The sequence below is a fragment of the Rhinopithecus bieti genome, unplaced genomic scaffold (assembly GCF_001698545.2).
Source record: "Rhinopithecus bieti isolate Rb0 unplaced genomic scaffold, ASM169854v2 scaffold_495, whole genome shotgun sequence".
Lineage (NCBI taxonomy): Eukaryota > Metazoa > Chordata > Mammalia > Primates > Cercopithecidae > Rhinopithecus > Rhinopithecus bieti.
In genome coordinates this window covers 446,758-474,449 of record NW_016803120.1, presented here as the reverse complement: position 1 = coordinate 474,449, position 27,692 = coordinate 446,758, and the positions used below count along the sequence as shown (strand labels likewise).

The following is a 27,692-nucleotide window of genomic DNA, read 5'->3' as shown; positions in this document are numbered from 1 at the left end:
AAAAAAAAAAAAAAAAGAATTCTTACTTCTTTCTCCCTTTAAAACAAAACAAACAAAAATAGTAAAGTCAAAGAATGACTATTTGGATTTGTGCTGCAATTTTGTGAAAATCCTAATATTACACAGGTAGAAAAATTCTCACACAGCTGAAAGTTATCTTCATATCAGGTCCAGAATTCTTTTATGGCATTTGTAAGTTAAGAGCAAATATTACTGTCACTAAAAGACTTAAGGCTACCAGAAACTGCTGAGTTTTAGCTTAAAAAAAAGTTACATCCCTATAATTTCAATAATTCTAGATACCAAAGCACAGGGGAAAGGGTCATTTCCTCGTTCCCATCAAACTTTTCTTGATCAGGACAAGAGCTAAAAACCTGGGCTACACTGTTTCAAAGTCCCTATCTTTGTTCACGAACCTCCTGAGGAAATTGGACATTAATCCAGGCCAGGATCAAACTGGGCAATTTATTTACTTAGTGCGATGAGAGGCTGCTAGGTCCTTATAAACCATTTAGAACAAGACCCCAAAAATGTTGATATTTTTTTCCTAGAAATTCAAAGCTCCTGATAGACTATTCTTTTGGCTTAGCTTCTAGATGGTGCCTAGCAAAGTATATCATACAAACGGACATTTTGAAATATTCCCAAGAGATAAGTCACTAAGAATTTTTCCTAACGATAATTAGGCAGTAAATAACAAAAACAATTATCAAACAACATTTTACAGTATAAATAACCATCACTAAAACTCGTTCCGTTTGACAGTTTTCCCCACCTTATCTGGAGTTCAGGAGGCAGTTCTTTTTCCTCTTCCCATATAGTCATTTCTACAACGTATTTTATCACTGAAGGGAATATTTTCCTGGCTTGGGCAATTACCTCTTCATTCAACGGGCAGCGTGAATTCTATAAAAAAGCACAGAAAAACATACTAGTCAAGATTGCATACAAATAAATGGATAAGGAAGGAAATGTTAAGTTAAAATAATCACTTTGCTGAATTCATTACAACATCTTCCAGGAATGAATTCAAGTTGAGCTCAACAGGGTTGCTATATATTTAGATCAGGTTAGCTTAACCCTTTGTGGCCGAGTTGGTGTTACTGATGACAAAAAGGAGGCAGAACCATGGAGTCTCCCCATTAGTGAAATACTCTCTTACAAATGTTCCTACCTGCCTTTCTGAGTAGCTAATTATGATGATATTACATAACAATTGTTTATCCCTTATAGCTTACAAAGACTTTTCTCACAACTTGTTTCCCCAGATCCTCCTGGCTACTCTCTAAGGCAGAACAGGTATTAATGACATCGAAAAGAAATGGAACCCAGCCAGTCACAGAGGGACAAATACCATATGATTCTGCTCATATGAAGTATCTAAAGTAGTCATAATCATAGAAGCAGAAGGTAGAAAGGTGGTTGCCAAGGGCTGGGGGTAGGTAGAAGGTTGTTTAGTGGGTATAGAGTTTCAGTGTCACAAGATGAAAAAGTTCTTAAGATCTGTTACACTACAAAGTGAATATACTTAACACTACTGAACTCTATATCTACACTACTGAACTATACTCTTAAAAACGGTTAAGATGATAAATTTAATGTCATGTGCTTAACCATAAAAAAAAAAAAAAGATAAGGAACTCATCTAAGATCACAGAGCTTATAAAGAGCAGAAACATGATCTGGGTCTTTTGACTCCCACAAAAAAGCAATGTTCTTTTCATTACAGAACATTAATAAAAAGCTTGTTCAAGTCAATCAGTTATAAAATCCACTTGAATGCTCCATATCATAAGCCATTAGGGAATGCAAACCCAAATCACAATGAGATACCACTTCACGGCTACGTAGGTGGCTATAACAAAAAATGCAGAAAACAGTAAGTATTGGCCAGGATGTAAAAAATAATGTAAAAAGATCAGCAAGATTGCAAGATTTTGTAACAAGATAATGCTACAAAAATTACTTGTATTTCCCTCCCACCTCAGCCTCCTGAGTAACGAAGACTACAGGCATATGCTACTACACCTAGCTAATTTTTAAATTTTTGTAGAGATGGAGTCTCTTCTGGCCTCAAGTGATGCACCCACTTCAGCCTCCCAAAGTGCTGGGATTATAGGAGTGAGCCACTGCACACAGCCACCATAATAAGCTTTTTATACGATTTTAAATGAAGTACATAGTTTTAACATCTAAAAATCAATCAATGTATAACTCTTTATGGATTCTTTAGGATTTTTCATATACAAAATCACGGTTGCCCAGGTTGGTCTCTAACTCCTGGCCTCAAGTAAGCCTCCTGCCTGGGTCTCCCAAAGTGCTGGGATTACAGGCGTGAGCCACCAGTTGTGTGTATTTCATGGCCAAAGACGTGTGTATTTTATGGTTGTAATTGATAAAATAGCCTAGTGTCTACAAAATCATGTCCTCTGCAAACGGAGCTAGTTTTACTTCTCCCTTTCCAATGTGGATGCCTTTTAACTACTTTTCTTCCCTAAATTCCTTGGTAGAACCTCCAATACAATATTGAACAGATATAGCAAAAGCAGACATGCTTGTCTTGTTTCTGACTTCAAGGGAAAAACATCCACTGTTTCAGCATTAACTATGGTATTAACTGTGAGTTTTTCATAGATGTCCTTTATCAGAACAACTATGAAAAGGCTGAGGAAGTTCCCTTCTATTCTCAGTTTGTTGAAGTATTTTATCATGGAAGGCTATTGGATTTTGTCAAATGTTTTTGCTACATCTACTGAGATGATAATGTGGTTTTTATTCTATTTATATGGTGTATTACATTGGTTTTCAAATGTTAAAACTATGTACTTCATTGTATATCATATGAAAAGCTTATTATGCTGGCTGGGCATGGAGGCTCACACCTGTAATCCCAGCACTTTGGGAGGCCGAGGCAGGTGAATCATTTGAATCCAGGAGTTTGAATCAGCCTAGCCAACATTATGAAACCCCATCTCTACTAAAAATATAAAATTAGCTGGATGTGGTGGCGCATGCCTGTAATCCCAGCTACTCAGGAAGCTGAGACATGAGAATTGCTTGAACTCAGGAGGTGAAGGTTACTGAGATCACGCCACTACACTCCAGTCTGGGCAACTACGTCTCAAAAAAAAAAAAAAAAAAAAGCTTATTATGCCATATCACTTCATTATTAATGATGATGTTAATACTAACGACTGATTTCAGGTGATGACAGTACGACAACTCCATTGTAAAATTGTAAAATTTCTGTTTTTTCCCCTTATGACTAGCGAATAATCAATAATTTAGAAGTAAGTAAATATTGTTCCTCATCAACCTAAGTCTTAAGAATTTCAGCATCCAGCTGGGCGCGGTGGCTCAAGCCTGTAATCCCAGCATTTTGGGAGGCCGAGACGGGCGGATCACGAGGTCAGGAGATCAAGACCATCCTGGCTAACCCGGTGAAACCCCGTCTCTACTAAAAAATACAAAGAAACTAGCCAGGCGAGGTGGCGGGTGCCTGTAGTCCCAGCTACTGGGGAGGCTGAGGCAGGAGAATGGCATTAACCTGGGAGGCAGAGCTTGCAGTGAGCCAAGATCTGGCCACTGCACTCCAGCCTGGGCGACAGAGCGAGACTCCGTCTCAAAAAAAAAAAAAAAAGAATTTTAGCATCCTTTTCTGAATCAAATATTTCCTTATGGTTGACAAAATGTTGATTTTTCTAGTTCTATCATTCCTTCTCTATTAGCTAGCATTTCTCCAGAAAGAAAAGCTTTTCCTAATGAACTAGAGATACTTGGTTACCATGAAATACAATTCTTATTGAAAAGGCAGGATAAATGCTTACTTCACTCTCTTTACCAATTTTAATAGTAAGAAATTGACAGTACAGCTAGTTGTCATTGTGACAAGTTTTACTTCATCTAGCTCTCATTTAGGTTTCATTAGGAACTCATGGATTTTTATATACTCAATGTGATTCAATCAATTATATTGGTTATTTATTGTTTTTTCTTTTGATGCTTCAATTATCCAAGTAAGGTCAATGTGAACCTTTTCAAGCTGGGTCCTACGTTCTTTTGCATGAGCTTATACTTTCCCTGACCCAGACCTGGAACCAGGTATTTCTGACAACAAGTGTCAGAGTTTAAGAGCAGAATGGTACTTAAAAGATCAATATACGTGCCCTACAGGTGTTTGCTGTTTTAGGGATATCCACAACAGTTCAAAGGGCACAAAAACTATGAATTATTTCCTTGAAGTTGTGAAATAATTCATCTGTAAAACTTTTCAACATGGCATTCTGGGGCAAGTACTTTTTTGTGACAATTTTCTGAACTTCTTCAATGTAACTGACCAAGTTTTCTCTCTGCTTTTGAATAAAAATATTGTACTCTATAATATCTGATAAGATAATCCATTTTCAAGTGTAATTGCACAAAATCATTAAAAGAGTATTTTATAATCCTTGGGATTCCTTCTGTATGTGTGATTCCATGGTTATTTCCCTATTCTCATTTCTAATTGTCTATATCTGAGCTTGCTCAAACTTTTTTATTTCCTTGACTGGGACGTATCTATTTAATCTAATTAACATGTTCTTTAAGAAAAGCAATTACTGTATATATCAGCTCTACTAATTCACTATATGCTACCCTTATCTATTAATAATTACTTCCTTTTGTTCATTTAGGCTTATATGCTGTGTACTATTTTTATTTTTGAGATGGAGTCTCACTTTGTCACCCAGGATGGAGTGCAGTGGCATGATCTTGGCTCACTGCAACCTCCACCTCCCAGGTTCAAGTGATTCTCGTGCCTCAGACCCCCGAGCAGCTGGGATTACAGGCATGTGCCACCACACCTGGCTAATTTTTGCATTTTTAGCAGAAACAGCATTTCACCATGTTGGCCAGGCTGGTCTTGAACTCCTGACCTCAGGTGATCCACCCGCCTCAGCCTCCCAAAGTGCTGGGATTACAGGTGTGAGCCACAGCACCCGACCTGTGCACTCTTATGTATCAAGTTGATTGTTTAACAAAACATTTTCTGAATTCATCTTTTCATTGTAAATTCATTCTCTCTAATTTAGAGACATTATCAAATCCTTAACTTCTCTGAAGCTGAAAAAGAAAATTTCCTTACAGCTAAATATGAGAATAAAAATATCAGGGTTCTAACCGGAATCTATACACATAACATTTATTCTTATCTAACCTCAGCAAACTTAAAATAGTTAACAATTTTTAACAAAATAGCATTCTTACCTCTTTTATAGTACCTGCTCTTCCAGGTTCATGATTTACACAAAAAGGGCCAGTTTTCCAAGCCTCTGTGTCTCCACAGTCACAGAACCCTCCTCCAGTAGAAGTATGCATCTGATAAAGGAAAAATGAGTTTGTCTTGATTTCAAATATTTTACTAAGCATGAAGAATGATAAAGATGACTCAAATAATAAATGCTCACCAATACTCCAACCTTAACTGAGTTCAATGTAATACTAACTGGATGTAACAAAAACCATTTTTGATTAGTTACCTAAAAAACAAACCAACGGCCGGGCGCGGTGGCTCAAGCCTATAATCCCAGCACTTTGGTAGGCCAAGACGGGTGGATCACGAGGTCAGGAGATCGAGACCATCCTGGCTAACACAGTGAAACCCCGTCTCTACTAAAAAATAAAAAAACTAGCCGGGCGAGGTGGCGGGCGCCTGTAGTCCCAGCTACTCGGGAGGCTGAGGCAGGAGAATGGCGTAAACCCAGGAGGTGGAGCTTGCAGTGAGCTGAGATCCGGCCACTGCACTCCAGCCTGGGCGACAGAGCGAGACTCCGTCTCAAAAAAAAAAAAAAAAAAAAACACAAAAACCAAAAAACCAAAAACTTCCAAATCCTGAATACTTCATCATAACAAAAATGAACTGCCAAAATTGATAAGCTTTTGAAACATAACTCTAATTTTTAAATAATAGCTGTTTAAATTTTGACTAATGGAGAAGACTAGATTGTGAAGTGTGCGAAAATAATCTATACAACACCTAGAATTTTTGAGTGATAAGATTTTTCTTTTTGAGATGGAGTTTCACTCTTGTTGTCCAGGCTGGAGTGCAATGGTGCGATCTTGGCTCACCACAACCTCTGCCTCCCAGGTTCAAGCGGTTCTCCTGCCTCAGCCTCCCAAGTGGCTGGGACTACAGGCATGCGTCACCATGCCTGGCTAATTTTGTATTTTTAGTAGAGATGGGGTTTCTCTATGTTGGTCAGGCTGGTCTTGAACTCCCGACCTCAGGTGATCCACCCGCCTCGGCCTCCCAAAGTGCTGGGATTACAGGCATGAGCCACCATGCCCAGCCTGATAAGATTTTTTTTAATTAAACAAACTTAAAAAAACTCATTATGATGATACTTACATAGTACTTAAGAAATGTATAGGGGCCGGGCGTGGTGGCTCAAGCCCAGGCATTGGGAGGCCGAGACGGGGCTGGCATCACTCTGAGGTCAGGAGATCAAGGACCATCCTGGCTATATTTACGGTGAGGCGCCGTGTCTTCTACTTAAAATACAAAAAACTAGGTGCCGGGCGACGAGGCTGGGGCGGGCCGTAGTCCCAGCTACTGCAGCAGCGGGGCCCTAGGGCTTGAGGCAGGGGAGAAGTGGTGTAAACGCCGGGAGTCGGAGCTTTGCCCAGTTGAGCTGAGATCCGGCGCACTGCCCACTTCCATTGCCTGGGGTGGCCAGAGCAGACTCCGGCTCTCAAAGAACAAAAGAAAAGAAAAAAAAAAAAGAAATGTACTATTAAAGTTATTTTTTAATTAATTTACACTAATGTCCCATAGCAACTAAAACGTATTTATAAACTTTATCCTTTCAGTGTTGCTGAAAAAAGATTATCTAAAGTATACTACCTCAGGTAGAGGACGATGGCAATAACTTGATTTTGAATCCTCCCCCAAACTTCCTCCAAAACATAGAAAGAATAAAGAGAACACTAAAACCACACATTATCCATACTTTTAGCATTTACTAGGAGACAAAAAATATATATATACCACAAAGTTCATATGACATACTCCAAAAGAGTTCCCATTGCCTATCCCTTCAAGCCTGTGGGTGCAGACAGCAAGAGAGGGGAGCTTTAAAGACTCCATGAAGAAGTACAGAGGTGCAGAGGACTTAGAAGAAACACTGAAACACAGAAAAAAAATCACCCCCAAAAGAGAAAGCCCAATGCTAAGGGATGAAACCTAAACACGAGTTGGGACTTGATTGACAAGGAAAGTGAGCAGGACCAGAGGTGGCAACCTCAGAGAAGCAGTACTTTTGGAAGAAAATCAAATACATTTTTACAAAGTGGAAACCCCTAAAGACATGACAATGAAGGAAAAAGGGATATAAGAGAAAATTTTATAGAAATGAGAGAGACACAGCCAGGCACCGTGGCTCACGCCTGTAATCCCAGCACTTTGGGAGGCTGAGGTGGGCGAATCACAAGGTCAGGAGATCGAGACCATCCTGGCTAACACGGTGAAACTCTGTCTCTACTAAAAATACAAAAAAATTAGCCGGGTGCGGTGGCAGGCGCCTGTGGTCCCAGCTACTCGGGAGGCTGAGGCAGGAGAATGGCGTGGGCCCGGGAGGCGGAGCTTGCAGTGAGCTGAGATCCGGCCACTGCACTCCAGCCTGGGCGACAGAGCGAGACTCCGCCTCAAAAAAAAAAAAAAGAAATGAGAGAGACACAAGACATGCCAAACCCACTCCTTCACATCGCCACCACCAATATCATCAACAAAAAAAGAAATTACACAGAAAATGGAAGAACTGACAGAGGAGAGCACTTGTGACCCTTGAGCATGAAATGAGAAAGAATAGGAAAAAGCAACCCACATTCACATAAACATGTAAAAATTAAAAGAGGAAGGGACAAAAAATTCAAATAAGAGCCAAAAGCCAATCACAAAGCTAAAGAAAACTATAACACAATGCTCCAAACTCAATTACATAGAGTCAAACAAGCATTTGGTGATTATGACTTGAATCAGATTAAAACACCTTTTATCGGAAACAGAAAAACTGGCCAGGCACAGTGGCTCATGCCTGTAATCCCAATGCTTTCAGAGGCTGAAGTGGGAGGATCACTAGAGGCCAAGAATTTGAGATCAGCCTAAGCAATACAGCAAGATCCCATTTCTACAAAAAAATTAAAAATTAGCCAGGTGTGGTGGCATGCAACTGTAGTAAATAATACAAAAACTAAGAACAGAAATAGACAAAAAAGTAGGAATAAATGAGACTTAATTGAACTCAGAAAAAAAAATACAAGAAAATGAGAAAATCATACCAAAATGAGAAAATCATATCTATATTTTGGACACATTACTAAGTGTCCAAAATATAGGCTCAAATGAAAAGTTAATGAATAACATTGAAGCAAAGCAGGAATACAAGAGAATGAAAATGAGATGAAGTAAAAAGTAGGATCAGAGAAAAAGTCATTGAAATGGGGGACAGGCATAAGAAAGCCACCATAACTGGAGTCAATGAAGAAGAAAATCAAAACAACGGAACACCGCTAACATTTAAAACTATAGACCAGGCACAGCGGCTCATGCCTGTAATCCTAACACCTTGGGAGGCCAAGGCAGGAGGACTGTTTTAGCCCAGAAGTTTGAGACCAACCTGGGCAACACAGTAAAACCTCATCTCAGTTAAAAAGAAAACATCAAATTAAATTAAAATTTAAAAATAAATTAAAAATAAGACTATAAACTAAGAAAACTTTCTGGAAATAGAAGAACACCTGAATCTGTACACTAAAAGGGCCCATGAATTCTTGACTGACTGATCAACTCCAAAATACATCCTAGCAAAACGATTTGACTTTAAAGATGAAAGTCCTGAGGGCGGTCAGGCAAGGTGGCTCATGCCTGTAACCCCAGCACTTTGGGAGGCCAAGGCAGGCAGATCACGAGGTCAGGATATCAAGACCATCCTGGCTAACACGGTGAAACCCTGTCTCTACTAAAAATACAAAAAATTAGCCGGGCATGGTAATGGGTACCTGTAGTCCCAGCTACTCAGGAGGCTGAGGCAGGAGAATGGAGTGAACCCGGGAGGCGGAGCTTGCAGCGAGCCGAGATCACTCCACTGCACTCTAGCCTGGGCAACAGAGGGAGACTCCATCACAAAAAAATAAATAAATAAAGTCCTGAGGACATTCAGGCAAAAGATGAGATATCATAATGACAAGGAAATCTGACTGGCATTAGACTACTCAGTAACAACATATGAAACAAAACAACAGCTGAGTAGTACTTTTAAGTAAAGAAAATGCAAACTAAGGATATTATTTCCAGCCAAGCTATAAAGGTCTGATCTTGAACGCGTCAGGACTAAGGGAACACTACACATGTGCCCTTCTTGAGGTGTCTATTTGAGCAAGAATCAGCAAACTTTCTGTATAAAGGACCAAACAATAAGCATTTTAGGTTTTGCAGGCCACATAGCCTCTGTCAAATTACTCAATGCTACTGCTGTATTGCAGAAGCAGCCACAGATAATACAAAAGTGAATAAGCATGGCTTTGCTGCAATAAAACTTTATTTACGGGCACTGAAATTTTAATTTCATATAATTTTAATGTATCATGAAACATTTTTTAAAACTAACCATCTAAAAATACAAAAACATTCTCAGCTGTTTGAGGCCATACAAAAATAGTGAGCCAGATCTGACCCACAGGCTGTGGTTGATCATTCCCTTCCACCATCATCCCCCAGCCACTAGCAACCACTGATTTTTTTATTGCCTCCATAGTTTTGTCTTTTCCAAAATGTCATACAGTTGGAATCATACAGTAAGTAGCCTTTACAGAATTGTTGCTTTCATTTATCAATATGTACTTAAGATCCCACCATGTGTTTTCATGATTTGATAGCTCCTTTCTTTACAGCACTAAGCAATATTCCATTGTATGTACGTACCACAGTTTCTCCATTCACCTATTGAAGGACATCTTGGTTGCTTCCAAGTTTTGGGAAATATGAAGAAAGCTGCTATAAAACATTCACTGGCCGGGCACGGTGGCTCACACCTGTAATCCCAGCAATTTGGAAGGCCGAAGATGGGTGGATCACTTGAGGTCAGGAGTTTGAGACCAGCCTAACATAGTGAAACCTCATCTCTACTAAAAATACAATCATTAGCTGGGCATAGTGGTACACATCTGTAATCCCAGCTACCTGGGAGGCTGAGGAAGGAGAATTGCATGAACCCAGGAGGCGGAGGTTGCAGTGAGCCGAGATAGCACCACTGCACTCCAGCCTGGGCAATAAGAGCAAAACTCCATCTCAAAAAAAAGAAAGAGTTCCTGTTGTTCCACATCCTCACCAGCATTTGGTGCTGTCAGTGCTTTGGATTTTCACTATTCTAACAGGTGCATAGTAACATCTCATTGCTTTAATTTGCAATTCCCTAATGACAAATGATGTTGAGCATCTTTTAGTGTGTTTACTGACCATTTGTATATATTCTTGATGAAATGTCTATTCAGATATTTTGTCCATTTTTTAAAGGGATGGTTTTCTTACTCTTGAATTTTAAGAGTTCTTTGTATATTTTTAGCACTGGCCTTTTTTAAAGATGTATGTTTGGCAAAGATTTTTTGCTCAATCTATCTCTTGCCTTTTTATTCCCTTAAAGATCTATATTTTTTAATCCAGTAATTCCACTTCTGAGAACCTACCCTAAGGAAATAATCCTACATATAGAAAAATTATTTACACATAAAGGTATTTATTGTAACACAGTTTATCATTTAAAAAAAAACTGAAACCCAAATAAATACCGCAATAATAGGTAAATTATAAAAATAAAATATGGTTAATATTATATACACAATATGTTCTAAAAAAAGCACAATGCATAATTTCATATATTTTGCTTTTACATTTAAAAGTATAACAAAATTTTTTTATTTTTATAACTCCACAAACTTCATTTGAAAAGTACATTTTTTTCTGATTAAAATAGATACAGAAATACACTCTTTTATGGTTCATTTTCTCATTTAACAACATGAAAAAAACATTTCTATTAAAACAATCTTTAACAGTGAGTGTATGTTTGTTTGTATGTATGTATGTATGTATTTTTGAGAAAGAATATACAGAGGTTTACTGTAAGTTGTTTTTTGGTGGCAAACTACCAAAAGGCTAGAGATCACAAAGAAGCGTCATATTACACACTGTAGAGCAAAGAGCTCAAAATTTTGTTGGTTTTCTTGTTCTCAAAAGTTGTTTTGGACTATTCTGCCACTAAAGGTTTATCTTGGTCCTTTCATCAAATAATATCTGATCTTGAGTCTCCCTAAAGTTACACTTTTTTTCTTTTCTGTAAAGCAACACACATCCCTTATCTCTTCCAATCTTTTCTTTGCAATGGCTATGTTCACATATCAGAGCTGTTACAGCAGGAATGTGAATACTACTCAAGAATTTGGACTAGATGGCCATCAGATTCCTACTTATTCAGAGATTTTATGGTTATATTTTCATACCTTGTAACGATGATTTTTATGAACACTATTCTGGAAGCAGTCCATACAGAGTACACATGTTGGATCAATTGCACAATCCCTGAAAAAGATCAGAAATTAGATTCCAAAATTTAGATGACTCCCACTGATGCTCAAGGTATGACTATAATATAATGTGAACAAGTTTCCTGTATGGTACACAAACTGAATATGAAAATGCCTCAAAAATTGAATTGTGAAAATGTTTTGAACAAAGATAATATTGCTAGCATAACTTTAGTCTCATTTTAGCCACATTTAAGTGTGTAGGTCTGGATGTTTGGTTTTCTTTCTGAAATCATTCTCATAACTTTGGGCCTTGACCTGGTTTCGAACTGTTAGATTACAATTCAAAAATAGTTTTGTAAAAAATAATCCACTTTTTTCATTAACTACCATCATCTCATCCTATTACATAAATAAATATATTTTACAAAAGCTGATTGTTCATTGTCAAATGAGGCTTGGATAAAGACAAAGTTCATGAGAATGCAAGCAACATAAGGGCTGGGATTTTTATTCATTGTACATTGAAGTGTCCCAAACACCTGCAATGGTGCCTGGCATACAGTGGGTACTTAATATTTATTGAACAAATCAAAGAAAGTCAATCCCTCTTTATCTCTCCCTTAATAAAAATTTCTTAAATGTATTGTTTTATTTAACATTTTGGAGGAGACATTAAGAACAATATAAATTAGTGCAAAGTGCAGGATTAATTTTTTTTTTTTCTTTTGAGACAGTCTCACCCCATCACCCAGGATGGAATGCAGTGGAATGCAGTGGCACAATCACAGCTCACTGCAACCTCAGCCTCCCAGGTTCAAGCGATTCTCAAACCTCAGCCTCCTGAGTAGCTGGGATTACAGGCATGCACAACCACGCCCAGCTAATTATTTGTATTTTTAGTAGAGACGGGGTTTCACCATGTTCGCCAGGCTGGTCTCAAACTCCTGACCTCAAGTCATCTGCCCACCTCGGCCTCCCAAAGTACTGGGATTACAGGCGTGAGCCACTGCACCTGGCCAGGATTAATTTTTTAAATATCTTATTTAGAAGAATTGAAGAGATAAAATTGGGAAATTTTAAAAAGATTTTAAAAGGCTGGCCAGGCTTGGTGGCTCACACCTATAATCCCAGCACTTTGGGAGGCCAAGGTGGGTGGATCACCTGAGGTTTTGAGTTCAAGACCAGCCTGACCAACATGGACAAACCCTGTGTCTACTAAAAACACAAAAAATCAGCCAGGCGTGGTAGTGCATGCCTGTAAGCCCAGCTACTCAGGAGGCTGAGGAAGGAAAACTGCTTGAACCTGGGAGGCGGAGGTTGCAGGTGAGCTGAGACAGCTCCATTACACCCTAGCCTGGGCAACAAGAGCGAAACTCTGTCTGAAAAACAACAACAACAACAACTTAAAAGGCTAACAGGAAATACAAGTTGTCTAATAATATTCTGTATAACATATATGATTTATAGGCCTATTTAGAGTAGGATTTTCAACCTTAATACTACTGACATTTTGGGCCAGATAATTATTTGTTGGGGATGAACCCGACTATCTTGTGCATCAGGATGTTTAGCAGGAATCTTGGAATCTACACACTAGATGCCAGTACCCTCATCCCCAGTTTTAACAATTAAAAATATCTCCATGAAACTTTTGGAGAAATGAGGTCTACAAATGTCTAGTATGCTTTAGTTGAAACTGACTGGGCTTTAGCTAAAAACATATAATAAGATAAATGAACCTTACTATACTATATAGCAACATGGTACACAAAATGCAAAGACTATTTTTGTTTGTTTGTTTTTGAGATGGAGTCTTGCTCTGTTGCCCAGGCTGGAGTGCAGTGGCACAATCTTGGCTCACCGTAATCTCCGTCTCCCGGGTTCAAGCAACTCTCTGCCTCAGCCTCCCAAGTAGCTGTGATCATAGGCGCCCACCACCATGCCTGGCTAATTTTTGTATTTTTAGTAGAGACGGGGTTTCATTATCTTGGCCAGGCTGGTCTTGCTTGAACTCCTGACTGTGTGATCCACCTGCCTCAGCCTCCCAAAGTGCTGGGATTACAGACATGAGCCACAGCACTTGCCCCAGGCTATTTTTTTTCCTGAGAAAAGAACAGGATAAAGAAAGATAGTATGTTCTAAACAACCGTTAACTGTACATAAACCAGTCAGGCCTAGAATTATATGGAAGTAAAAACAATTCTCTGTATTTATAAAGTCTAAAACTTTACACTCCTAACCTAAACTAGCTCTAACAAAGGAGGAAAACTAAATTTCAATTTTCAGGCAGAGGTAGGGAGTAAAAACATTCTCTGTGCTGCCACAAAGTTTAAGGCACTGCTCTCACAAAGAATAAAAAGCCTAAAGTTGCTTTCAGTTTCCCTACCACTGGCCTCTTCTAGTCAACTAAATTACTACTGTTTCTACAGGTTCAAAATCCCTTATGCCAGACTCTGAAATCCAAATAGCTCCAAAACTGAAAGGTTTTGGGATTTTTGTAGGTTTGGCAACAAATCTCACATGGTGGTAAAACATGACTTTAAATGACATGAGACTACAGGCATGATTTATACTACTTGTTGTGAATATTCACAGATTTCTTAAAGAAAGATTGTGTTTGATTACAGTGTCCCGCCCTGACTCTGCTGAGGAAGTATTCAGAATTCTGAAACGGCCCAAAGAGTTTCAGGTAAGAATGTGCTGGATACATTATGAACAAGGCAAAAATCTATCACCGACATTCTGTTGGAGAACAGAAAGAAACAGTGAGAACTATTTAACTGGAAGTCATATATATTCAGAAACAAGCTGTACTAGCAAAAACCACACTATAACGGTATAATAAAAGAAAGTTAAATAAGATTAAATGTATTATAAATAGTAATAAACCAAGAAAAGTACATCATGAAATAGATACAAAATACCAAGATTGTAATAATTAGCCAGGCGCAGTGGCTCATGCCTGTAATCCCAGCACTTTGTGAGGCTAAGGCATGTGGATCACTTGACGCCAGGAGTTTGAGACCAGCCTGGCCAACATGGTGAAACCTCGCCTCTACTAAAAATACAAAAAGTAGCCAGGCATGGTGGCGGGCACCTGTAATCCTAGCCAGGCGTGATGGTGGGCGCCCATAATCCCAGCTACTTGGGAGGCTGAGGCAGGAGAATTGCTTGAACCTGGGAGGCAGAGGTTGCAGTGACCCGGGATGGCACCACTGCATTCCAGCCTGGGCAACAGAGCAAGACTCTGTTTCAAAAAAAAAAAGGATTTTAATAATTATAATCAATCCTGTAAATTTCTTATTCTTACCTACAAGAATAGGTTGTCTCTCCACTTTTGAAAACTTTCCCACAAAGCTGAAATGCTCCACTGTGCTTCAATTTCTCTAAGCAAATATCTGGATCTTCTCCAAATAAGTACCATTCCAGTGGAGTGAATATTGACATTTGTACACTTTGCTCCTGCTTTTCCAAGTCTGGGTCCATTTCAGCAAAGTAAATTTCTGGCACCAATTGTGCCAAATGATGCAAGAAAGCAGTATAAAAATCAACCTGCTGATCCCACCACTGAAAGAAAAGAAGATGAAAATTAGACTGACTTACAAGTTCCTTCTTAATCATCTAGGGGCACAAGCAATGACATAATTCTATAATTTCAAAGTAATTTACAATATAGTTCATCCTTCACCAATACAGAAGGAAAGTGGGTGATGAAAAACAATTAAGCTTGGAAATAAGCAACTGCTCACATACCACCTGTATCTGAAAAAAAAAAAAAAGAGAGAAGAGTAGCTGTAGTAGGTAAGAATTATCCTTCCCTTCTGGAATGGCCAATTCCTGCTATGTGAAGGTGGTTCTATTATCAATCACAGGCTATACAGACAATGCATTCATCAAACACTTTGTTTTAGGAAACCAGAGTATTTAACGAGAGATCAAAATGAACATAGGCCAAAGTTTTGTAAACACAAAAAGCACTAACCATAAAAGGAAAAAAACTGGATAAATTGGACTGCATCAAAAGTAAAACCTTCTGCTCTTCAAAAGAAACTGTTACAGATGGCTTATTTGCATGTGAAAACATGCTTACCATTATTAGTCATTAGGGAAGCACAAATTAAAATGACAATGAGATACCCCTGCACAACCTAGTATACTGGCTAAAATAAAAACTGGCAACATCAAATGCTAACTAGGCCAACAGTACTTTCGCACCTATAGTCCCATTTCAGGAGGCTGAAGTGGGAGGACTGCTTGAGCCCAGGAATTCAAGGCTGTAGTGTGTGCCTGTGAATAGCCACTGCACTTCAGCCTCGTCAACACATAGGGAGACCCTGTCTCTTAAAAAACAAACAAAAGACAAAAACAAAAACAAAACACATATGACTCAAGGCACATCATTTAAAAACAACAACAAAAACAGAATCTAAGGAGTTTTACAAGCTAATATAATTAGAATTAAGATTTTAGATAAGGTTCCATAACACGTCATTAAGGAAAGTTACAGATATTTGATTACATATAAGGCTTTTTTAGTTTGCACCAATGAACCTCAATATTCCATTCACAAATAAATTCAACCTCAATATTCCACTCACAATTAAAACTTCACGGAAAATATGTTTACAATAGGTATTACTATAGAAATTAGCCCATTCTCTAAAGGGCAACTTATAGATAGTTACTAAAATTTTAGATTTACACATATTTTGACCCAGAAATGCTTATTCTAGGAATTTATTCCTCAGATAAACATGTATAAAGTATTTTTTTTGCAGCATAACTATCTTTAATCATAAAAGACTGGAAACAACCAAAATGTCCCAAAGCAAGAGCTGAATAAATCACAGGACATTATTAAAAAAGGAGAGGGCACAGATCTATGTCCTGATATGGAACATTCTTCAAGTTATATTGTTAAAGAAAAAGCAAAAGGTACAGAACAGTGAGTGTAATGTGCTATCATTTATACTGGGAGAAGAGAGGAAAAGAAAAAGGAAGAGGTGAAGAAGATGTATCTGTATGTGTTTATATTTGAATATAAAAATCTCTGAAAGGATTCAAAATAAACTGTTAACAGCAGAAAGAGCCCCGGGAAAGACTTAATGTTCACTGTGTTACCTTTCTTACTGTTTTAATTTCCTACTGTATATACACATTATCTATTTGAAATCATTTAAAAACGTTTTCCATCCTATACATTTCATGTACAGTTATTTCCATCCTATACATTTCGTGTACAGTTATTTCCATCCTATACATTTCATGTACAGTTATTCATAACAGCAAAAAATTAAAAACCTGAATGTCCACGAAGAGGGTAATAATCTATCATTTAGCCATACTTGTCCAAGTGTGAAAATATATATTTACATCCACCAGATGTGCACTGTAACATCACTTGTAACTGAAAAGATGAAGTCCACCTAAATGTCTATCGATAAAGGTATATCCACTGTGGTACAGTCATACCACTCAATGCAGTCAGAATGTCATAAATACTGTTAAGTGGAAAAAGAAGCTTTAGGCCGGGTGCAGTGGCTCAAGCCTGTAATCCCAGCACTTAGGGAGGCCGAGGTGGGCAGATCACAAGGTCAGGAGATCAAGACCATCCTGGCTAACACGGTGAAACCCTGTTTCTACTAAAAATACACAAAAATTAGCCAGGCATGGTGGCGGGAGCCTGTAGTTCCAGCTACTCGGGAGGCTGAGGCAGGAGAATCGCTTGAACCCGGGAGGCAGAGCTTGCAGTGAGCGGAGAGAGGAGATCGTGCCACTGCTCTCCAGCCTGGGCAACAGAGTGAGACTCCATCTCAAAAAAAAAAAAAGAAAAAAGAAAAGAAAAAAAAGCTTTAAATATAATTTCATTTTTGTAAAAGGGAAAACATTATATATACTTTTAAAATTTCAACACATTTGGGTTTTCTTTCTTTCTTTCTTTCTTTCTTTCTTTCTTTTTTTTTTGAGACAGAGTTTCACTCTTGTCATCCAGGCTGGAGTGCAATGGTGCGATTTCAGCTCACTGCAACCTCTACCTCGCGGGTTGAAGCTATTTTCCTGCATCAGCCTCCCAAGTAGCTGAGTTTTCTAATTTAATATATGTGGAGGCACATCTCTGCCTATGCTTCCCTAAACATAGACCAAGGGTCTGGAAGGAGAAACAACAATCTATTAATAATGGCTACACGGAGAGAAGGAACTGGGGAAAAGAATTAGGGGTTGTCACATTTTTACTTTCAACAATGTTTCATTGTTTGACTTTGTTAGACAAGTGTCAATACTTTTGCAACTAACAAAAAAAAAACTTCTAAAAAATCTACATGAGGCCTGGTGTGCATGGTGGCTCATGCCTGTAATCCCAGCACTTTGGGAGGCTGAGGCAGGCGGATCACTTGAGATCAGGAGTTCGAGACTAGCCTGCCCAACATGCTGAAACCCCGTCTCCACCAAAAGTACAACAATTGGCCAGGCATGGTGGCATGCACCTGTAATCCCAGCTACTCAGGAGTCTGAGGCACAAGAATTGCTCGAACCCGAGAGGCAGAAGTTGCAGTGAGCCAAGATCCCGCCACCACACTCCAGCCTGAGTGACAGAGTGAGACTCCATCTCAAAAAAAAAAAAACTACATGAGATAATATGCCCATTTAAAAATGATGCCAAATAGTCTCAAAGTATCTCCAATGGGAAAGACAGTAACAGAGAGAAAGACACCACAACATTATTGTGTTATGCTTTTTTTCTTTTTAATAGAGAAGGGGTCTCACCTAGGTTGGTCTTGAACTCTTGGGCTCAAGCAATCCTTCCCACCTCCCGAAGAGATGGATCTGGCTGGGACTACAGGCTCATGCTATAGCACCTGGCTGACTTTTGTGTTATTCTTGCTCAAAATGTATAAACTCATTCCAATCATGAGAAAACATCATACAAATCCAAACTGAGGGACATTCCATACCATAAGTGCAAAGTACTCTAAAAGTGAGTCATGAAAACACGGAAAGATCAAGACATTGTTACAGACTGGAGGAGACAAGAGAGAGATAACTAAATGTAACTGGGTGGGATCCTGGGTGTGATCCTAGAACAGAAAAAGCCCGTTCATGGGAAAACTGATTAAATGCAAATCAGATCTGTAGTTAGTATTAATATTAATCTCCTGTCCTTGATAATTATACTATGGTTATGTAAAATGTTAACATTACAGGAAACAGGAAGAGGGAGGTAACAGAACTGTGCTACAATTTATGCAACTTTTTTTATAGTCTAAGATTAATCAAAACAAAAAAGAAATTATGCTGAAGAGGTTTATTTACTAATATGGAAAGGCATTAATAACAAACAGTTCAGTAAAGTAGGTTACAAAGCAGTATATATACAATCTCAATTTGGTTAAATATTATACTTACATTTACATAGAGAAAAATCATGAGGAATATTTAACAAAATGTTAACAGAAATGGGTGGTGTGATTTTAGCATAGTTTCATGGAATTCACTAGTCTGCTTATCTAATGAGTAACATCCTTACAGTGAGTCCATATTTGGGAAGTAATTTTATAATTTTAAAATTAAAATTTTTTTACTAAAACCTTTTAAAAATAAATATACCATCCCAGCACTTTGGGAGGCCGAGGCGGGCAGATCACAAGGTCAGGAGATAGAGACCATCCTGGCTAACACGGTTGAAACCTCGTCTCTACTAAAAAACACAAAAAACTAGCCGGGCGAGGTGGCGGGCGCCTGTAGTCCCAGCTACTCGGGAGGCTGAGGCAGGAGAATGGCGTAAACCCGGGAGGCGGAGTTTGCAGTGAGCCGAGATCCGGCCACTGCACTCCAGCCTGGGCGACAGAGCGAGACTCCGTCTCAAAATAAATAAATAAATAAAAGGCCGGGCGCGGTGGCTCAAGCTTGTAATCCCAGCACTTTGGGAGGCCCAGACGGGCGGATCACAAGGTCAGGAGATCCAGACCATCCTGGCTAACACGGTGAAACCCCCGTCTCTACTAAAAAATACAAAGAAACTAGCCTGGCGAGGTGGCGGGCGCCTGTAGTCCCAGCTACTCCGGAGACTGAGGGAGGAGAATGGCATAACCCGGGAGGCGGAGCTTGCAGTGAGCTGAGATCCTGCCACTGCACTCCAGCCTGGGCGACAGAGCGAGACTCCGTCTCAAAAAACAAACAAACAAAATAAAAATAAAAATAAATAAATAAATAAACCTTCCAGTATTCCTACTCCAACTTCTGGGGTACTCATACACAAACAACTTTTCTTTACATACCTGGCAACAACTACAACTAACATAGAGATAATATCTAACGTTCTGTTATACCTAAGGATCTTTTCATCAACAGCACTAAACAGAAAAAAACAAAACAAAACAAAAAAAAAAAAACTTGCATATTCAGCGCTACAAACCAAACAAAAAACCTTACTGTTCTGCTTAATTACAGGAGGCACAGAACTAGCGCTTTTCAATTCTCTTGTTAATAACAGAAGAAATTTGAGAGTAAAAACGAGTACAAGCCCCTCACATTTTATAGATGAGAAAGCTGAATCACAGGGAAGTAAACTGACTTGTCTAAAATCGTCAAATAACCAGTTGGTATCAATGTCAGGAACAGAACTAGGTATCCTAAGTCCTAAAGTTCAATGCCCATTCTACTAAACCAAACATAAATGTAGTTTTTATTTTATTTTATTTTATTTATTTATTTATTTATTTATTTATTTTGAGGTGGAGTTTCGCTCTTGTTGCCCAGGATGGAGTGCAATGGCCGGATCTCAGCTCACCGCAGCCTCAGCCTCCTGAGTAGCTGGGATTACAGGCATGTGCCACCACTCCTGGCTAATTTTGTATTTTAGTAGAGATGGGGTTTTCCATGTTGGTCAGGCTAGTCTTGAACTCCCGACCTCAGGTGATCCATCTGCCTCGACCTCCCAAAGTGCTGGGATTACAGGCGTGAGCCACTGTGCCCAACCAAATACATAGTTTCAAAATCCACCTTTACTGGCTTGTTCAATTTCACATTATAGGTTGGGCATCCCACACCCAAAAATCAGAAAGCAAGACACTCAAGGGTAATGCTCATTGTAACATTGTGGATTTTAGATTTTCAGATTTCGAATGTTCAACCAGTATAATACAAATATTCCAAAATCTTAAAAAATCCAAAATCCAAAACACAAGGGATACTCAACCAGTAATGGTAAAACAAAACAAAACAATCAAGTTTTGCCTTCTTACTTTTTGCTTTAACTATGGCCTTCTTTCTAATTACAATTACAAATGAAGCCTCTTAGCTAACAACTACCGAACATTCCTGAAGGCTCCTAAATATTCTTATATTATCTATATCATCACACGCTTTACCATGAAGAAGTGGTATTTTAAAACATCATGGCTGGGCATGGTGGCTGTAATTCTAGCACTACAGGAGGCCGAGGTGGGTGGATCACTTGAGCTCAGGAGTTTGAGAGCAGCCTAGGTAACTTGGCTAGGTGAAACCCCGCCTCTACTAAAAATACAAAATTAGCCTCTTCAACCAGAATGTAAGCTCCCTGAGGAGAGGAACTTTGCCCTTCAAATCCCTGTATCCTATAGGCCTAGCACAAGTACACAATAAAAGTTCTCAGTTAATTGCTAAATGCTACACATTTCTTGCCAGAGAAAACAAAGCAAATTATGATAACATTAAGCCTTCTCTAACTTTGTGTATATATATATGTATTCTTTTTGAAGACAGAATCTCGCTCTCAGCTCACTGTAACCTCTGCCTCCTGGGTTCAAGCGATTATCCTGCCTCAGCCTCCCGAGTAGCTGGGACTACTGGCGCATGCCACCCCAACCAGCTAATTTTTGTATTTTTAGTAGAAATGGGGTTTCACCATATGGGCCAGGAGGATCTCAATCTCTTGACCTTCTGATCCGCCTGCCTTGGCCTCCCAAAGTGCTGGCATTACAGGCATAAGCCACCACACCCAGCCTAGAATTCTTATAGGAAATAAAAGTTCAGTTATACTCTTCACAAAAATGTTTTCCACTATTGCCAAACTATGGAAAATTTTTTTCAACTAAAATAGGTTTGATTTTTTGCCTCTGGTTGGTTGGTTTTAAAATTTTCCCCATTTTCAACAGGAATAAAATTAAGAATTTTTAACTACCAGGTCCAGGAAAAAAAAATAACTGTTTGGAGTTATGGGAAAGCTTTCCTAATTGACTATTCTGTAAAAAACAAGTTCTTAACAAGTTCTCAACATTTAAATTCCCAAACATTCCAAACATTTCCCTCATCCCCAAGGAGACTAGAGCTATGTTTTCAACTCTGACCCAAGGGCTTAGATGCCTGTTTGGGAACATCATTCTGAAAAAGGAGCTTACTTAAGTAGATTAGTTTTGTTTAAACCACAATTTGACCTTCCTTAAACAACTGCTAGACATCTACAGAGCCTTCAGAGCCCTGTAATTGTTTTCTAATTCTTCTTTTTAAAGTGGTAACAAAATCTGAAGGCACTACCATTTTTCATAGCCACTATGGATTAGTAATAAATAGAGCATCTCTAGGCACCAATCTTTGATTATATAATTTTTTTTCTAATATTATTCTACAGACTCAAAGGTTTACAGCAACCAGGCACAATGGCTCATGCCTATAACCCTAGCCCTTTGGGAGGCCAAGGCGGGCAGATCACTTGAGCCCAGAAGTTCAAGACCAGCATAGGCAACACGGTAAAACCCCATCTCTACAAAAAAACACAAAAATTATCTCATCATGGTAGCATAAGCCTGTAGTCCCAGGTACTAAGGCTGAGTACCTGAGTGGGAGGATCACCCGAGCCGAGGAGGCTGAGGCTGCAGCAAGGATCACGTCACTTCACTTTGGCCTGGGGAACTGAGTGAGGCTCTGTCTCAAAAAAAAAAAAAAAAAAAAAAAAGGCACGCTCATAACTAAGCTAATATCTACCTTCCTCTAACTTTTATCCTGTTACTGAAATAAACCAATATAATTCACTTTGCTTTTTCATCAGTCTTTTAAAATAAATGAAGATAACTATTATGTCTCTCATTTCTAGTCTCTTCATTTCATGGCTAAACTGAAACAAAGAGACTAAAGAAATTTGGCCGGCCCTAAACACATGGTATCCTGACCACTCTCCAAGTTGATTACCCTTATGAAACTGCACAACATGCTTCCATAAAGAGGAATAGGACTATTTATTACCTTCCTTATCCCCAGCACTAAACTGCTTCAAAAGATCACATTCTGAAAAGGTGTGGTGGCTCAGCCTGTAATCCCAACACTTTGGGAGGCTGAGGTGGGTGGATCACTTGAGGTCAGGAGTTCGAGACCAGTCTGGCCAACATGATGAAATCCCATCTCTACTAAAAATACAAAAAAATTAGCCGGGTGTGGTGGTGCACGCCTGTAGTCCCAGCTCGGGAGGCTGAGGCAGGAGAATCGCTTGGACCCGGGAGGCGGAGGTTGCAGTGAGCGGAGATCGCGCCACCACACTCCAGCCTGGATGACAGAGTGAAACTCCATCTCAAAAAAAAAAAGCAAACAAACAAACAACAAAAACATCACATTCTCACATTCCTTTTTTCTTTTAAAATTTTTTTCTATTTCTTTTCTTTTTTATTTTCTTTTTTATATATATTTTAAATCCTCTTTTTCCTAGTTCCCACAAGCAGACCATTCTTTGGCTGCCACATCACATGACATCACATGCAGACAACTAAAACCCTTAGGTCAATCACATGTAAGAGACTCAGTCCTATACCAAATGAACCTAGGTATAAGGCTTTACTTTCATCACAATTTACTTTTGACACAATATTCAGCCTATATGGGATTTATCCTTTACATGTTATCCCTACCAGCCTTGTGCTGTCTGTAAACATGTCTTCTATGTCTGTATGGCATTGATAAAATAAGCCAGAGTCAAATATAGAGCCACATGACAAGCAAGTTCACTCTCTTTTCTTTGCTGTTGAGATAACGTATAAGCATGCTGTCAGAATTTGGTTTTTGAAAACATTTTGTCCCTCCTAAGGGACAAGTTCTCCTTGTCCTATTTGTTGTATTCTCTTTTTCGTCTCTGTCATAGGTCATGCCCCAATTTTCTAGGCTTTCCTTGACGTATTTAGATAAGTAAAATCCTGCTTTCATAAACTCTGAGCTATCTATTTCATATTCTCTTTCTGCTGTATGGAATATATATTTGCAAACCAACTAAAATCCTCTCTTAAATTACAAGGCAGAACAAGTGTGTATTTAAAAAATTGATAAATTAACAGACTTTCCCTCCAGTGGCTAAAGTCATTTCTAGCTTACCCACAAATACCAACACTTCAAAGGCATTTTAAAAGGTACTCCATAAAGACATTAAGTAGTTATAGCTCCACTCCTCTAAACAAGTCAAACAGACTTTGTTCTGAAGGCTGGCATTAAGTAAACTATTAGAAAGAAAATTATATTCAAATGAGTAACAGTAGACTGCATTCTGGACAGGGTCTGTGTCACTCCCGGGCAGCAAGTGGGCACTTAGGGAAAGTGCATTAACTCTACTGGAGTTTTATCAGTAACATCTATTTACCATAGCATATTTCCATAAGCACTCAGATTAGTATTAGAGTGTGACAACATTAAAAAAAAAAAAAGGGGGCTGTACCAAATGCTTTAAAAAAACCCAAGCTCATCAACTATTGTTTATTCAAGAGGAGGCATGTTAACTGAAAACACTTTGAAAGAACGTATAGGCAGTCATAGTAAATCACCTGGGATTAGAGGTCTTAATATTTTGTGTTAGGTCATCTGAGGCAAGGGGTTAAAAGCTTAAGGAAAATTATTTCACAGAGCACAGCATATGCTTAATACCTTTACAGAAATGGATAAAGTGGCAGCAAGGGAAATTCGAGGTAACCCTCAAAATCAGCACACAAAGAAAGGATGGGCAAGACACAGGCACACCTCAGACATTTGGGTTCAGTTTAAGACTACCACAATAGAGTGAACACAAAGTGAGTCGCACAAATTTTTTTGGTTTCCCAATGCATATGAAAGTTACGTTTACACTACACTATACTAAAAGTGCAATAGTACGAAGTCTTTAAAAATGTACATAACTTAATGTTAAAATACTGCTAAAAAATGCTAATGATCATCTGAGCCTTTAGAAAGTTGTCATCTTTTTGCTGATAGGGGGGTCTTCCCTCAATGTTAATGGCTGACTGATCAGGTTGGTGGTTGCTAAACATGGGGATGGCTGTGGCAATTTCTTTTTTTTTCTTTTCTCTTTTTTCTTTTTGAGACAGAGTCTCACTCTATCCCCCAGGTTGGAGTGCAGTGGTGCGATCTGGGTTTACAGGCTCACTGCAATCTCCACCTCCCAGGTTGAAGCAATTCTCTTGCCTCAGTCTCCTGAGTAGCTGGGATTACAGGCACCTGGCTCATTTTTCTATTTTTGGTAGAGATGGGGTTTTACCATGTTGGTCAGGCTGGTCTCAAACTCCTGACCTTAGGCAACCCGCCCGCCTCGGCCTCCCAAAGTGCTGGGATTACAGGCGTGAGCCACCATGCCCAGGCAGGCAATTTCTTAAAATAAGATAACCATGAAGTTTGCCACATTGATTGACCTTTCCATGAAATATTTCTCCGTAGCATGTAACAGCATGTTACCAACAGTAGAACTTCTTTCAAAACTGGAGTCAATCCTTGCCAACTCTGCTGCTGCCTTATCAACTACGTTTATGGAATATTCTAAATCCTTTATTCTCATTTAAACAATGTCCACAGCATCTTCACCAAAAGTAGATTCTATCTCAAGAAACCACTCTCTCTGCTCATCCAGAAGTAGCAACTCCTCATCCATTACGTTTTTATCATGGGTTTGCTGCAATTCAGTCATAACTTCAATCTCCAATTCTAATTCTAGTTCTCTTGTTATTTCTACTACATCTGCAATTACTTCCTCTACTGAAGTCTTGAACCCCTCAAAGTCATCCATGAGGGTTGAAATCAACTTCTTCCAAACTCCTGTTCATGTTGATATTTTGACCTCCTTCCACAAATCATGAATGTTCATAATGGCATCTAGAATGCTGAATCCTTTCCAAAAGGTTTTCAATAGACTTTGCCCATATCCATCAGAAGAATCATAATTTATGAAAGTTATAGTTTCATGAAATGTGTTTCTTAAATAGTAAGAGTTGAAAGTTGCAATTACTCCTTGATCCACAGGCTACAGAATGGATGTTGTATTAGCAGACACGAAAATAACATTTATCTCCTTGTATATCTCCATCAGAGCTTGTGGGTGACCAAATGTATTGTCAATGAGCAGTAATATTTTGAAATATTATCAGCAGTAGTTCTCTACAGTGGACTTAAAATAGTCAGTAAACCATGCTATAACAGATGTGCTGTCATCCAGGCTTTCTAGTTCCATTTATTCAACATACTTAGAGTAGCATAATTCTTAAGGATTCTTGGATCTTCTGAATGGTAAATGGAAATTGGCTTCAACTTAAAGTTATCAGCTGCATTAGCCCCTATCAAGAGAGTCAGCCTGTCCTTTGAAGCCAGGCACTGACTTCTCTCTAGCTACGAAAGCTCTACACGGCATCGTCTTCCAACAGAAGGTTGTTTCATTTACATGGAAAATCTGTTTAGTGCAGCCACCTTCATCAATTATCTTAGCTAGATCTTCTGGATAACTTGCTGCAGCTTCTCCATCAATCAGCACTTATGGCTTCGCACTGCACTTTTATGTTGTGGAGATGGCTTCCTTCCTTAAACCTCATGAACCAACCTCTGCCAGCTTCCAACTTTTCTTCTGCAGCTTCCTCACTTCTCTCAGCCTTCGGAGAACTGAAGAGAGTGAGGGCCTTGCTCTTCGATTAGGCTTTGCCTTAAAGGAATATTGAGGCTGGTTCAATCTTCTATCCAGAGCACTAAAACTTTTTCCACATCATCAGTAAGGCTGTTTCGCTTTCTTATCATTTGTCTGTTCACTGGAGTAGCACTTTTAATTTCCTTCAAGAACTTTTCCTTTGCATTCACAACTTGGCTAACTGCTTGGCACAAGAGACATAACTCTTGGCCTATGTCAGCTTTCAACAGCTTTCCTCACTAAGCTTCATCATTTCTAGCTTTTGATTTAAAGTGAGAAATACTGAACTTTCCTTTTCACTACAATACTTAGAGGCCATTGTAGGATTATTAACTGGCTTAATTTTAATATTGTCCCATCTTGGGGTACAGGGATGCCCAAGGAGACGGAGAGAGATGGGCAAGTAGCTGGTCAGTGGAGCAGTCAGAACAAACACATTTTTTATTATGTTTGCTGTCTTTTATGGATGTGGTTCATGGCACCCCAAAACAATTACAATAGTAACATCAAAGGTCACTGATCACAGACCATCATAACAGATATAATAATGAAAAAGCTTGAAATATTGTGAGAATTACCAAAATGTGACACAATGACACGAAGTGAGCACACAATGTTGAAAAAATGGCACTGTAAGGCGTGCTTGAGACAGGGTTGCCACAGACTTTAATTTATAAAGAACTGATTATCTACAAAGCATAATAACGAAGCTCAATAAAATAAGGTATGCCTGTATTTCACTGGTTCATCTGTATCACTGACTTATAAAGGTATCTATCCAGACACAACCTTTGTGCAGTACTGAGGACAAAAACCTTTTCATTTGCAGGATAGTGTTTGGTATTGTAAGAAGTCAGTTTCCAGCACTAGCACGTCTACACTAAGTTACTGTTCCTTCCCTAGACTCTTACAGTTAGTGGGGATGAATCACTCATTTTGACTTAGGGTTTTAGAATTCAATTTCACATCTAATTCTATAGAATCTGGCATTAAAAAAATCAAAATTTCCGGCCGGGCGCGGTGTCTCAAGCCTGTAATCCCAGCACTTTGGGAGGCCGAGACGGGCGGATCACGAGATCAGGAGATCGAGACCATCCTGGCGAACACGGTGAAACCCCGTCTCTACTAAAAATACAAAAAACTAGCCGGGCGAGGTGGCGGGCGCCTGTAGTCCCAGCTACTCGGGAGGCTGAGGCAGGAGAATGGCGTGAACCCGGGAGGCGGAGCTTGCAGTGAGCTGAGATCC

General features: G+C 39.0%; 1 protein-coding gene across 1 annotated transcript in view; it reads right to left on the bottom strand.

Moving 5' to 3' along the window:
- Nucleotides 1–27,692, bottom strand: part of UBR1 (ubiquitin protein ligase E3 component n-recognin 1) — a 182,526-nt gene that overhangs the window by 127,241 nt on the left and 27,593 nt on the right. Inside the window, 4 exon segments of the mRNA XM_017858436.1 lie at nucleotides 776–906; nucleotides 5,248–5,358; nucleotides 11,533–11,611; nucleotides 14,870–15,126. Of these exon segments, the coding sequence (XP_017713925.1) occupies nucleotides 776–906; nucleotides 5,248–5,358; nucleotides 11,533–11,611; nucleotides 14,870–15,126 (578 nt within the window).